General features: G+C 40.8%; 1 protein-coding gene across 1 annotated transcript in view; it reads right to left on the bottom strand.

Moving 5' to 3' along the window:
* Positions 1 to 7,449: 7,449 nt before the first annotated feature.
* The window catches only part of LOC144606077 (uncharacterized), an 83,742-nt gene continuing 76,412 nt past the window's right edge, over positions 7,450 to 14,779 (bottom strand). The window contains exons 9-11 of the mRNA XM_078421879.1: positions 13,493 to 13,614; positions 13,112 to 13,185; positions 7,450 to 10,296 (exon numbers count right to left, since the gene is read on the bottom strand). Coding sequence (XP_078278005.1) covers positions 10,289 to 10,296; positions 13,112 to 13,185; positions 13,493 to 13,614 — 204 coding nt within the window. The 3' untranslated portion in view covers positions 7,450 to 10,288. The remainder of the gene's footprint in view (positions 10,297 to 13,111; positions 13,186 to 13,492; positions 13,615 to 14,779) is intronic.

Below are 14,779 nucleotides of genomic sequence, written 5' to 3'. Positions count from 1 at the left end.
CCAACCCGCCTGGCGATTTGCACAGATTAAAAACGCAGACCCTCATCAGCAGTTTTAAAACAGCACCGCCGTGTGTGTGCCAGAAGCCAGACTGCTGCCATCGACACTTTCATTTGGACGCTTTCATTAATGCTCCGTGACAGACTTAATGAGGGGATAATCGATTCAAAATATCAGAGAGAATCAAACTGGTAACATTACAATTGGGATAAACGCGAGCCGAGAGCGGGGAGGCTGTTGTGGGAGAGTGGTCATGCATGTGTCAGGGAGCTGGGCACCGGACCCACTTGAAGGTGCAGGAGAGGTGTCTGTACACAGCCGGAGACTGCAGCAGATACTCCCCCCGGGCTGTAGTCCAGAGACAACCCAAGGGAGATGAGAAACGTGGCCAGGTGGTTGAGAAGGCACCCTGACCAACTCTGGGGAAATGCCATTGTGTGAGAATGAGCACTTCAAAATATTGCCTTGCAGGTAAAATGAACCGGTACTTTCTGGACAAGTTGTTTGGTCAACATGTAGATTAAAAAGGGGTAGAAATTAAATGTTGGCACCACCTCTAATTTAATTATAAACATAAATTAAATTTTCATTTGTATAACACTTCTAATGTTAAGTCCCATGGCATTTTTCATAAGATTACAAGATAATTGATAGCAAGCCACGGAAGGAAATGTTAGAACGAATGGCAAAACTTGGTTAAATAAATTAATGTTAAAGGGAATCTTAAAGGAGACGATTGAAAGAGATGATAACTCTCGTGGTGGGAATTACAGAGCTTTGAATGTGGGCAATGAAAGCTCTGCTGCCAATCAGGAGAGGAAAGGGCGGCAGAGTGGTCACAGTCAACATTGGAAGCGAGCAGTGGTCTGTGAGAGTTAAAAGGCTGGATAATGATTATAGGGAGAGAGACGGAGAGAACACGATGAGATTGGAAATCAGGGAAGAGCAGAAGCAGGCAAGGAGACACGAGAAAGCTAAAAGTGAAGATGTAAACCCTCATGAATAGGAATCTACCTAAACCAAGCAAAGCAATGATAGGATGAGAGGTGGGGAATCTCTGGAAGTATTTAAGAAACAATTGGATGTTGAAAGCTAAGGCCATTCTTGTGAGCATTTTAAAAATGGGTGTGTCTCTTTGTGTCAGGTTAATTATCTCATTATCATGAGATGACACCATCTCATGATACAGACAGACAGCGGATCATTTTCCGGATCTGTCCCCACCCTAATTAACTCTCTTGCATTCATTATATATATATAATGATTTTAAAAACTTCACACTGAGCATCGACTGTTGTATATTTAAGGGAATATATATATATTCTCTTAAATATACAACAGTCGATGCTCAGTCTGAAGTTTTTTAAATACTAAATCATACAAAAATTGAATACAAATTTTAATCCTACCATAATCTGTATTTACAGAGCTTGAGGCAGCTGAATGGAACAAACTTCAGGGAGATTCTCTAAACCACATCCTTTGACACAAGGTTGTAAGCACATGTGTCTTTCTCAGAATTTGCCGCCAGGAATGGGGAGAACAGGAACTCTCAAGTACAACATGACTGGAACGGGAACTAAAACACAGGTTGGTCCTTTCGTTCAACTTTAAATCAAATTAATTTGCTCTCTTCTTGTTCAGTATTGTGTTTTGTGCTGTGGATTAATTTCTGTTGGACGCAGGCAGATGTTTTTTAAAATAGGTGTTGAAACAGATAAATATCACTCTGTGCATCAAGAACCAGTAAATGAATCACCACAGTAGAGATTTTATAATTTTTGTCTCATCTCTCTGCTGAGAAATACCTTAAATGGAATTAGATCAATCACACCAACAGGAAGCAGTTATTATAAATGAGTATCTTGGTAATTTGTAATACTGTAGTACAGGTCTGTAATCAAATCGCAAATCACATCTTTGTTGCATTCTTTGCCTTCAATATCCTTGAAATGTTCATCCATTGTTATGAAATATTAACAGTTTACCTCTCCATAGTTGCTGCCTGATCTGTGAGTATTTTTGATCATAGTTCAGATTTCCAGCATTCACATTATCTCTAATCTACTATTCATATTCTAGGTGTTACTAAATTAACTTCTAAAATCCATGTACACAGATCTGAATAATCTGAGTTAAAAGCGTGCTTTCATGTGATTTTTCTAATATTTAAATGACAAAAAAAGTAGGAAAAGGTGATAAATACACCAACAAATTGCATTAGCCTGCGACTATTCCTGAATCATTCAATAAGATGACTCATATTGGCGCATGCTCAGAGGTTGTGAGGAAGTTTCCATTTTTCAGTTTTTGAAAACATTAATTTAGATTAGTTTTGAACTTGTAGGAGCCATTTACACTTAATTTAGTTACTGTCATTGTATTATGGCTATGTTTAATATTTCTAGTTTCTGTCTTTTTTGCATGCTTGTGGGTGTGATTTGATACGTAATGGGGAGTGTCCACATGGGAGGAGGCTAGCGTAGCGACAGAGATTGTGGGTCAGTTTAGTCTCGGAGGATGGAGAGAATAGTTTTTTACCATGCTCGCGCCAGTCACGCTCACGTCTGCCACAATCGCGCCAGTCACACTCGTGCCAGCCATACTCGCAAGAACCACACGGTAATGACTACATGGATTTTACTGTATTGTTTGAAGAAGAAACAGTTGATAACAATGAAAAGTTATGAATTACTCGTTTGATTTGTGCTACTTTAATAAAGACCAATTAATCAAGAAACAGCGTTTGGAAGATTTGTTTTTTGCTATCTCAGAGTGCGGTGTGTGCGTAAGCTATACCTCCATTCCATCCCTGAGAAGTAATGGCTATCGAAGTTGGACTTTGAGAAGGTATAGAAACTGCCATTACAGAACTATTGGGTGCCATTTCAATCTAATGTTCAGAAGATCACTTACTTACCATATTGAACACTTCCTGTATCCTACCCTAGCCCCCTTTGAAGCACAGTCGGAACTGGAGAAGCTCCGAACCTTTTGTTTCATCCAATGTTATACCATTGTCGTACCAATACATTGGTGGGTGGTGTTTGTTGCATGGCTTTCCTCACCCATTCCACAAATAAGCAAAAAGATTAATGTGCTGTGCAGCGTAGGTTCACTAGATTAATTCCCGGAATGGCGGGACTGTCGTATGTTGAAAGGCTGGAGCGATTGGGCTTGTATACACTGGAATTTAGAAGGATGAGGGGGGATCTTATTGAAACATATAAGATAATTAGGGGATTGGACACATTAGAGGCAGATAACATGTTCCCAATGTTGGGGGAGTCCAGAACAAGGGGCCACAGTTTGAGAATAAGGGGTAGGCCATTTAGAACGGAGATGAGGAAGAACTTTTTCAGTCAGAGGGTGGTGAAGGTGTGGAATTCTCTGCCTCAGAAGGCAGTGGAGGCCAGTTCGTTGGATGCTTTCAAGAGAGAGCTGGATAGAGCTCTTAAGGATAGCGGAGTGAGGGGGTATGGGGAGAAGGCAGGAACGGGGTACTGATTGATAGTGATCAGCCATGATCGCATTGAATGGCGGTGCTGGCTCGAAGGGCTGAATGGCCTACTCCTGCACCTATTGTCTATTGTCTATTGTCAATCAAAAACTATAGGAGAGCAAGCACTGTATGAATTGGAAGTTTACACCTAATCAGACTGATAAACTGTTTGGCTTACATTAGAAAGCAGTGCTTTCTCTTGTGCCAAACCCATTATACCATTCCCAAACCTGTTTCAGTATTAGTTACTACATCTTTAAATTCTTTACTTGCACTGTTCACCTTTCAATTTGAGGTACAATATAATGCAAATTGTATCAATGTATTTTCACTCAAACAGCCTCTAGTAAATTATCCTTATCAAAACATGTAATGGTGATTTCTCCTATTTCCTAATGGTTTTATTCAGTAATTAACTGTGCAGCTGAGTGATGTGTCCTACCCTCCTAATCAAGTGGCAGAGTAACCCGTCCCATTTCTAATAGGTACTTGGTGACCCTATCCAGCAGTAACATTGAAGGAATCTAACAGAATGGTCAGGAGCTTGGAGGAGGTAAGTCTGCTATTTTGATTATCAATGCTCATGCATGGAAAGGCAATGTAACGAGATAACAAAGATCAACTTAATCTGCAGTTCATATCCCAGAAAAGACAGAGCACACTGCAGGGTGGGGGGAAAAAGGACCTAAAAACATAGAAAAATAGGTGCAGGAGCAGGCCAATCGGCCCTTCGAGCCAGCACCGCCATTAAATATGATCATGGCTGATCATCCAAAATCAATACCCCGTTTCTGCTTTTTCCCCATATCCCTTGATTCCTTTAGCCCTAAGAGCTAAATCTAACTCTTGAAAACATCCAATGAATTGGCCTCCACTGCCTTCTGTGGCAGAGAATTACACAGATTCACAGCTCTCTGGGAGAAAATGTTTTTCCTCATCTCATTCCTAAATGGCCTACCCATTATTCTTAAACTGTGACCCCTGGTTCTGAACTCTCCTCTTATCTCTAATTCTTCTTCAATCTGTATTTTAAGCACATTATGACTCATTTTTCATGCTTGAAAATAAAAGATTAATTCCTTTCGCATGAAGTTTTAGTCGTACAGCACGGAAACAGGCCCTTCGGCCAAACTTGTCCCATTGCTGACTAAGATGCCCCATATTCATGTCCTGGCAACGTCAATTATGAACTAATTTAATATCTCTTGCTTATATCCCAAGATATGCAAACATCCAGACAACTTCAAAATTGTCAGGGTGCCAGCAGTAATGGGGAGAATACAGGGGAATGGGAGTGGAGAGGGAAAGATAAATTAGCCATGATTGAATGACGGTGTGGACTTGATGGGCCAAATGGCCTAATTCTGCAACTAGAAATAATTAAGCATGTTAGCTAATACATTCTCATCTGGATATTAATTACAAGAAAATTGTGTCAAATGGATATAAGGCTGCGCTTTATAGTGTGATTAATTTCTCTTGTAAGTATTAATGCTCCCCATACCTCACACGTTTTAAAAGATACCAGCCATGATTGGGGTAGCACTGTGGCACAGTGGTAGAGCTGCTGCCTTGCAGTGCCAGAGACCTGGGTTCAATCTCACAATAGGTGCATGTCTGTATGAAGTTTGTATGTTCTCCCTGTGACCTGCTTGGGTTTTCTCCGAGATCTTCGGTTTCCTTCCACACTCCAAAGACGTACAGGTTTGTAGGTTAATTGGCTTTGGTATAAATGTAAAATTTTCCCCAGTGTGTGTGGGGTAGTGTTAACGTGTGGGGATCGCTGGTCGCTGCAGACTCGGTGAGCCGAAGGGCTTGTTTCTGTGCTGTATCTCTAAACTAAACTAAAGATTCTGGTCTCCTTAACTGCAATTCTCAACATTACTTCCTAGACCACCAATTGGTTTAATCTTGATCAGATTTGTTATGTTACTCACTCATTTGATTTCCTGGTGAGTAGTTATGTTATACATTGTATTTGAACAAAATACAAAGGACGATTTAACTCTTAACCAATTAATCCATTAAGAATACAACTGAATATAAAGATATTCCACAAAGCACTTGATACTTTTGTAAAATTTTCAATGATGTGGAATGCTTCTACCGGTCCCAGATGCACAAGAACATATACATTGAAATGCTACAAAGTCTCATATTTTACAGAGATGATAAGATGCTTGGATAAATATATTGAAAATTAACTCACACCTATGGTTGTAATGAAGAAAGGAATGTTTTTCATGAGAAATTGAGATAATTAGCTGTTGGGCTGGAAAAATCTAGGAGAGACCATTTTTTTAAAAAAGGAAGAGGTCGCCTATCACTGTCCAAGATTAGCAATTTCCTATTCTTGATTTTTAATGTCCCATTTAAATTATCTTTTTCTGGTTAAATCATCCCCAATTAGTGAGATACCAATGTATACCATAACTCTAGTTTTACTAGCAATGTATTAAAAAGGCAAGAGAAAAAATCCTTCTGTGAAATTGGGCTCACACGTCCATTAACGAGAGCTTATTTATGACTAACAAGGATAATAGTGTGAAAACATCATAAATGGCCCGCCTCCAATCAGCACCAGAAAAGCTGCACTATTCATCTCACTATTACTGAACAAGCTGTAGTATTTATGATGACAGATTTGTTTCATAAAGTTTGTGACATTGTATATATGTGCTTGTGTGCGCACCAGTTATTTCCAAGATAATTAAACAGTTTGCTGTGAATTGTTATTTATCAGTAATATGGTGACATACTCTTTATTCACTTGAATCTCAGTGGAATGTGATGTGGGGGTAGATGCCAGTTGGCTTATCTGCTACAATGGTAAAGTATCAATTGAATAGCATTTGTTGTCACCATCATCATTCTTATTTTCAGATATTCTCAGTTCGCTGGCTTTCTCCATATTTCAGAAAGAGAATTTATTTTCTGCCAAACTCTGAAATACCTGCTTGTTTGAATCTGTTAATTCATTTCAAAGAAATGCAGATTTTCTTTAGTTGAGGTGAAAATTTCCAATTCTTTGGCTGAGCATTGCCCCCGCCTCCCCTCAACCACCCCTTCCCCACCACCCACTGGCCTGAAACAGTTTGAATGGTAAACCAGTCCTTCAAAGCAATTGGCTCAAACAGGTAATGGAAATACTCCTCACTAAGTAATTCTGGAGTTTCTGTGGCAGGTATCACTGGATAGCCATTTAATCAAGTCAGCTCTTAAAATGCATTTTAAAACAATGATTGATGCTGCCACATAATATTAGCATTGGCAAAGTGTGTAGAGGAGATCTGCAGAGAAGGTTTAGTTCCATTAATGCTTCATTTTACTATTGCTGATTTATAATGGAGAACTTCTTTCATTTTAAAGATAATGATCTCCCATTGGCACCACAGAGCAATACAACCAAATGAATCATTAAAGTTCTCCACATGAAGATGAGAAATATGCACCCAGAGTTGTGCACATCTTCAAGAGGCCAGTGTGAGAGCAGCATTGGTAAAGTCTAGCAGCACTTTGACCATCCTTTCAGTCAGGAGAGGCCCAGACAAAGGTTCGGCACTGTATGTGAGAATTCAGTCACAGCCGACCTCCTCAGATAATATTGGAAAGGACTGGCACTGAACAACTCCACTGTTATAAACAACCCAACTTTTTCCACATAATTCAGCTGACACGCATACTCTAGACAGGCAGTTAAACAAGCAGGGGTGCATTAGTTAGTCCTTTTGCATCTACTTAAATCAATCAGATGTGCTGCTATGAATCTTTACATCAAAAGTTCAAATTAAATATGAAGCTTTAAAGGGCTGAAGAGAAAGGGTCAATTTGAATCCAAATGCTGTCCTTAACACTGAGGTGTGGAATGTGTGGAAACAGAAGGTTTGCTGGTGTGAATAAAGGAACTGTACACTTCTTAAACATAACAAAGGACTCATTTATACACCATGAATTGATCAGATTGTAAAACTAAAATACATAAAAAAGAAACTTTAGTAATTACAAATATCGCAGTCACCATGATCATTCTTTCAAAATACAAAATACCATATACTTTGTTATAATTCTCAGAACGGATATTCAGAATAAAGGCTTAGAGAGACTGTTGAGTCATGCAGTGATTACCTGAAGGTCAATCTAGAAAGGAACTGTTGGCAATCAAAACTATACCGGAAATGCTTCCAATTGTTACTTGTGTGTAAATCTTTACAGCTTAGAATAAATAGACAGTTTCTGTGCAGGGTCTCGGTAAATCAATTTGTGTTGCATTCAAATCACTTTGTAAAGAAACAACATTAAAAGCATAATAATTTAAACAGGAAGGCACACATGCATGTCTAGTAATCACTATAGATCTTGGGACCATGAGGCAACATTTCAAACCAATGTTCCTTCAATTCAATGGGATTTGTTGGATAAGATTGATAACTGTAATGTGACAATACCATCATTTGTTTTTAAGGTTCTGTTTTAACCAAAAGACATCAGGGCCTCTATTGGGTGGTAAAAATAGAAATAAAAATAGAGATTTTCTATATCTAGCCAGATTGCTAAGGATCAGAAAATGTACCAAGTTAGCCTTCCTTATTTGTTAGATTTTGATCTGCTGGTTTGCCCCTTTCAAAGGACTGAATGTGTATAAAAAGTGATAGAAACTAAATGCTAAAACCACAGCAATTCACAGTCTGTAAAACTTTATTCTGAATTTTTCACCATAAAAAATATACAACATCCAGACTTCCTCTTAGGAGTTCAGTCTCATTTCAGTGCATTCTCTGAACATTGAGAAACAAAACCTAGATCTCAATCATAGACATGATAAAGGAGTAACCAGAGATTCCTTTGAGAAGAGTGGGAATGTAAACACTTGGCACAAGACCCATGGTAGCTCGGAACCAGTTATGGTGAAAGCTAACTTAAAGTTTGCCTTGGTTAACTGGAAGCATATTCCAGTAGTCTGAGACCCCTTCCACACTGGAACAACTTTCTTCTTGCCGACGATTTTATTCCTCACATACAATGGCAAGTTCCTTGTAATGTCTAACAATGAAATGAACAAAAGGGAATCCCTCATACCTGTTAAATATGTATTTAACTGTACAATCCAATAAATACCGTGGCATGTTGCAAACCCACAGGGAAAGAAAAGGCAGTGGACAAAGACAGCATTTGCATCTACACCCAGGGCACATTCTCATCCTCCTCCCTCTGTTTGCTATGATGGCATTGCAATGGTATCTCCAGATTCACAATTAACACCTCTGATCATTCTAGCACTTTACTTGCATTAATCTTAAATTTTATATTTTCTTCATCTTTCCAAAGAAGAGAAAAATGTATGCAATTATATGCCATGAGTAGGGAGGCAAAGGTTGAAGTTGGTATGGTCTGCAGCACAATTTTTCCAATGAAGACTGGTGACATTTTTGATTCATTACCTGGTATCCCTGGTACCTAGATATTAACCTAATGCCTTGAAGGTATTTGCTGTTTACTGCAGAAAGCACGGGCAAGGGGCTATTAACCACACTGTTGAGTGTCAAGCCATTAATTTTCTTGCCCCACTTTTACTACTCATTTACAAAGGCAACACAAAACCAACAAATATTTACATCGCGTTTTGCAGACAGTTACTGTTTTAACAGGTTATTGCTTTTCTTCCTGCATTTGAAGGAATAATAAAAATAAGTAATAATTCACTATATATTGAGCAGAAGCTCAATTCTTGAACAAGGCATTTGCCTACCTGGCAGGTTGGCAGATATTTCAGAAATTGATGAACATTGGTGAGTGCTTAAATCAGTCAAAAATCGATTTTTGCCAAGGACATAAGAATCTTGTAAAAATTATTCTACAGCTAACCAAACAACTTGTGACGTAACCAGTCAGTCACACTTACATTCCTGTCATGGTGGTAAACATTTATCATCATCCGTTTACATGTTATAAAAACAGAAAACACACTCACTGTCTAGTTCTTCGTTACAAGAGTTCAGAGGGAGTGAATAAAAGCCAAAGTTGTAAAAATCAATTCCTCGGTGGGAGGGGATGGCAATTGTTGCTTTAATACTTAATTCCCCAAAACGCAAATGTAATGCTACATACAGGATACCCAATGGGCACGAGTGATATACTAACACATGGTAAAGGTAGCTCACCAGATTATTGTGAAATTGCATCATTAAGAAAGGTGACGCTGACAAGTTTAAAAAAGGAATTGATTTTTAGAACTTTTTTTTGTCTCGTTAACACTAGCACCAAAGCTTCAGTGGTTCTCAAACAGCAAAAACCATGTAAGAAAGTCCTGGTCAGGTGGTGGTGAATCCCATTGAGTTTGGCTCATCTGCTTTTTTGCATTAGAGCACTATTCAAGAATTTCCTGGAACAGTTGTCCTTGCAAACTGGCGGGAGTGACCACATGCAACAGAATGTCCTGGATCACCTCCTCTCCCATTCAGACTTCCACAGATACAACCCCTGACATAACTGAAGCACTGTGGAGAGCAACCAAGCTCATCACAGCCATTAGATTGTTCTTTATTTATCATTTGTTTTAAAGTGACATTTTTGAAGAGTTCCAGGCAATGAACCCCAATATCTGACAAAATAGAGCATTATTCTGCTTCATGTATGAACTTTAAGCAGCCTATTCACAAAGTACTATGGGAAGGCACCATGCAGGCAGCGATGCAGGAAGCAACAGGAGCAGCACAAGGTTTGTTTCTTTTAAAGTTGGTGGACAGTTAAGGCTTGTATCGGACTCATTGTTCTGTTGGGATTATTCATTCATTGGTCTGAAAAACAAAATAAACCAGATATTTTGGTATTAGAAAGAAAAATTGCTCAATTGAGACATTCCAATTTCCCTCGATTTTTCCACAAATTGACACTCACGAGGGCTCCTGTATCTGCCAATGGGCACAACTCACCCATTCATCACACAACAAACAGGCTGCAAACATTCATTAACACCTGCCTCAGGAGAATACTAAACATCTGGTGGAGAGACAAAGTTAGCAATGTGGACCTGTGGAAAAGAACAAGCCAGGATCCCATTGTCTTACGAATTCGAAGGAGAAAATAGAGTTGGATTGGATACACCCTCAGAAAACCTGCCACAAACATCACCCAGCAAGCCCTGAAATGGAACCCCCAAGGAAAAAGGAAAATAGGTCGCCCCAGGAACAGCTGGAGAAGAGGTGTCCAGGCAGAAATGTCTGGGAGTGGACTCAACTGTGGAGATCTCAAAAGAACTGCCAACAACCAAGTGAGGTAGAGGGCATTTGTCAATGGCCTATGCTCCCTAGAGGAGTAAAGGGCTTAAGAAGAAGAAGAAGAATGGCTCTCCATTCTTCTGCCAAATCACATGCTAATCCCTCCCTATGTCCAAGACACCTCACATGCTCTCCCTGTCCTCAATAACTTCCGGTTTCCAGGCCCCCACTCCCTCATCTTTACTATGGATGTCCAATCATTCTACACCTCCATCCCCCCACAAGGATGGTCTTTAAGCCCTCGGTTTCTTCCAGCCAATCTCCATCTACCAATACTCTCCTCCGCCACGCAGAGCAGGTTCTTACCCCCAAAAACTTCTCGTTTGACTCCTCCCACTTCCTCCAAATCCAAGGCTCAGCTATGGGCACTCGCATGGGCCCCAGCTATGCCTACCTCTTTGTAGGGTACATCGAACAATCCCTGTTCCAGACGTACACTGGCCCTATCCCCAAACTATCTCTGCTACATTGACCACTGCATTGGTGCTACCTCTTGTACCCATGCAGAACTCACTGACTTCATCAATTTCACCACTAATTTCCATCCAGATCTTAAATGGACCATCTCTGACATCTCCCTACCATTTCTGGATCTCATCATCTCCATCACAGGAGACAGACTAGTGACCGACAACTACTACAAACCTAATGACTCCCATAGCTATCTTGACTACACTTCTTCCCACCCTGTTTCCTGTAAAACTCTATCCCTAACTCCCAATTCCTCTGTCTGTGCCGCATCTGCGCCCGGGATGAGGTGTTTCATACTAGGGCATCAGAGATGTCCTCATTCTTTAGGAAACGGGGGTTCCCCTCTTCCATTATAGATGAGGCTCTCACTAGGGTCTCCTCTATGCCCTGCAGCTCCACTCTTGCTCCCCCTCTCCTCATTCGTAACAAGGATAGAGTCCCCCTTGTCCTCACCTTCCACCCCATCAACCGTCGTATACAACAAATTATCCTCCAACATTTCCGCCACCTCCAACGGGATCCCACTACTGGCCACATCTTCCCATCTCCATCCCTTTCTGCTTTCCGCAGAGACCGTTCCCTCTGTAAGTCCCTGGTCCACTCGTCCCTTCCCACCCAACCCACCCCCTCCCCAGGTACATTCCCCTGCAACTGCAGGAGATGCAACACCTGTCCCTTTACCTCCCCCCTTGACTCCATCCAAGGACCCAAACAGTCTATCCAGGTGAGGCAGAAGTTCACCTGCACCTCCTCCAACCTCATCTATTGTATCCGCTGTTCCAGATGTCAACATCGGCGACACCAAGCGCAGGCTCGGCGATCGTTTCGCTCAACACCTTCCGCCTTAACCAACCTGATCTCCCGGTGGCTCAGCACTTCAACTTCCCCTCCCATTCCCAATCTGACCTTTCTGTCCTGGGCCTCCTCCATTGTCATAGTGAGACCCAGTGCAAATTGGAGGAACAGCACTTCATATTTCGCTTGGGCAGTTTACACCCCAGCGGTATGAACATTAACTTCTCTAACTTCAGATACTTCCTCTGTCCCTCTCTTCCCCCCTCCCCCCTTCCCAGTTTTCCCACTAGTCTTCCTGTCTCCTACTACATCCTATCTTTGTCCTGCCCCCTCCCCTGACTTCAGTCTGAAGAAGGATCTCAACCCGAACGATCTCACCCATTCCTTCTCACCCGAGATGCTGCCTGACCCGCTGAGTTACTCCAGCATTTTGTGTCTACCTTTCAGTCATTGAGGGTAATTCAACAAATTTGCAGAATACTCTGCTTATTTGCACAGGGATGCGGGACAATTGGAGATGATTGAGGTCACCCCCCTTTAAGTGTGTAGAGGGTTGGGATTATTTTTAAAAATCCTGAATCCACTCCATTGATAATCTATTCTTCCCTGCCCATAGTTGAAACTGTTTTAACTCCATGTAAAAAATTACTAGTGATTTGTTATGGAGAAATATCACAAAAATTGGCAGCAGTACAATAGAAAATTATTCCTGTAAATTCATTCTAATGCTAGAGCAATAAAATGCAAATCTGATGCCAAATCAGAGTAACAAGGCCATACAACTACCAGATTAAACATTGACATTGTTGTTCTCTCCCTCCAACAAACCCCATGACAGTTCAGTTCTGTTTCCCCTACCGTCTTCAGACATTGGTAGTGCTGCTACCTCTCTCCTGACTTTGCTGAGATGTAATTGAATGTTGAATGTTATAAATCAATTGCTTTATTTCTGCGATCATCTCATAATTTTATAGATTCACAATCCAATCTTCAGAATTGTATCAGACAGGGAAATTCGACTTGGACCAATTCATGGACTGACACGTTTCCTGTCATAGGCTGTACCTACCTGAAGAATGAAGCTGGCTCAATCTTTTCTTTGATTTTAGCTCCTGTAACCATGAAGGAACCACTACTTCGGATCTAAAAGGGGAAATGAAAATACCAACGTGTCATTACAATGACATAAACTTGAAAGTAAAAGCAGTCTGAAATGTTAAACACTCTCGTGGGATTTTCTTCGTCAACTCAAAGCCTGATTCAGACTAATCCCGGTCGTCAGGATCGCAGGGGCCTGACCGGATGATGTTGCAACCAGTAGGTGGCAGAGTTGGCAAAGAGACATTGAGAGAGGCTAGAAACTTCTCTGCATGGCTTCTTAGCTCAGGAAATAAATGACAGCAAAAGGCAGGAAAAGACTCAAAGGCTGTGAAGGAAAATGTTTGCTTACCCTTCCCCTTTGCCGTTTGTTGGCGGCAGAACTCTGAAACTTTGCTGGGAAGGAAGCTTGCAAGATTTGGAATTCGATCCATCCACATCATCACCCGCTGGTCGAGTTTTCCGCAGACTGGCCTAGGAATAGGAAACAGAACTTGAGTCACCAGACACAGCCACGATGGCCATGGGTTCAATAGCAATACCAGGAGACAGCAATCACCTGAGGAACTGTAATGTGTGTGAAGTGTGGGTGGCTGCGGGTTCAGGTTTAACCGTGCAACACAACCTCAACATAAAGCTACTAAACACTGTCAATAGGCTGTCGCATGCTCACTCATTTAATCACCTTAGTGGTTTTATAGACATCCTTTTGCCCTCTGAGAAAATAAATCAAACTCGAACATCAGTCTGGCCTCTCATTCAACACAATGTGATCTCAATCAGATTTCACCTGGGATGTGCAGCATTTGGGCAGCTCAGAATCCATTGTGGTCTAAATGACATTTGGATATTGCCGACACTCATTGTCCTCATAACCATAATTCCTGTATTGATCTAGTTATTCAAACAGTTCCATTTCAGAGGATGAGTTGATGCTGCATTAATTACTTTCCCTGGGAATCTATTTGATTCATTTACGTTTACAAATTTCAATCTAATTTCAAACCTTGTTCAACATTGTCCATGATATGCTCATCCCCTCTAGGGATTAGCTCCATCCGAGTTAATGACAGGCGCGCATTACATTGTCCAAACTTCTTAACATTTAAGAAAATTAGATAATTTTTCCTCTGTCTTTTGGTCGCATCGAACATAAATTCAGTTACAAAGTATTACACGTATTGTAGAGGACGCAAGCAGAAAAAGGCCTGTGTTTGGGCAGCAGCTGATCTCAACTAATCCTTCCTCTCTCTCCTCAGCATTAACACTGCATGTCCTTCTCTTTCACATGGTTAACTTGCTTCTCCATAAATACAAACAAATTGATGGCCTCAAACACTCCTCAAAATCATAGAAGTATACAGCAAAAAGCAGGCTCTTTAATCCACTGAATCCATGCAGATCATCAAAAGTAGGAAGGTGCTGCAGATGCTGGTTTAAATCGATGATAGACATAAAATGCAGGAGTAACTCCAGCATCTCTGGAGAGAAGGAATGAGTGACTTTTCAGGTTGAGACTTCTTCAGACTGGAGTCCGGAGAATCATAGGATCATCAAGTTCTTATTTATACTAATCCTATTTTATTTTTCCCACATTCCCACCAACACCACCTCATTCAAGCACTCACCACCATACTAG

This window comes from Rhinoraja longicauda, chromosome 25 (genome assembly GCF_053455715.1).
Source record: "Rhinoraja longicauda isolate Sanriku21f chromosome 25, sRhiLon1.1, whole genome shotgun sequence".
Taxonomy (NCBI): domain Eukaryota; kingdom Metazoa; phylum Chordata; class Chondrichthyes; order Rajiformes; family Arhynchobatidae; genus Rhinoraja; species Rhinoraja longicauda.
Note: the sequence above shows the minus strand (reverse complement) of the source record. Positions and strands in the feature narration are given on the sequence as shown.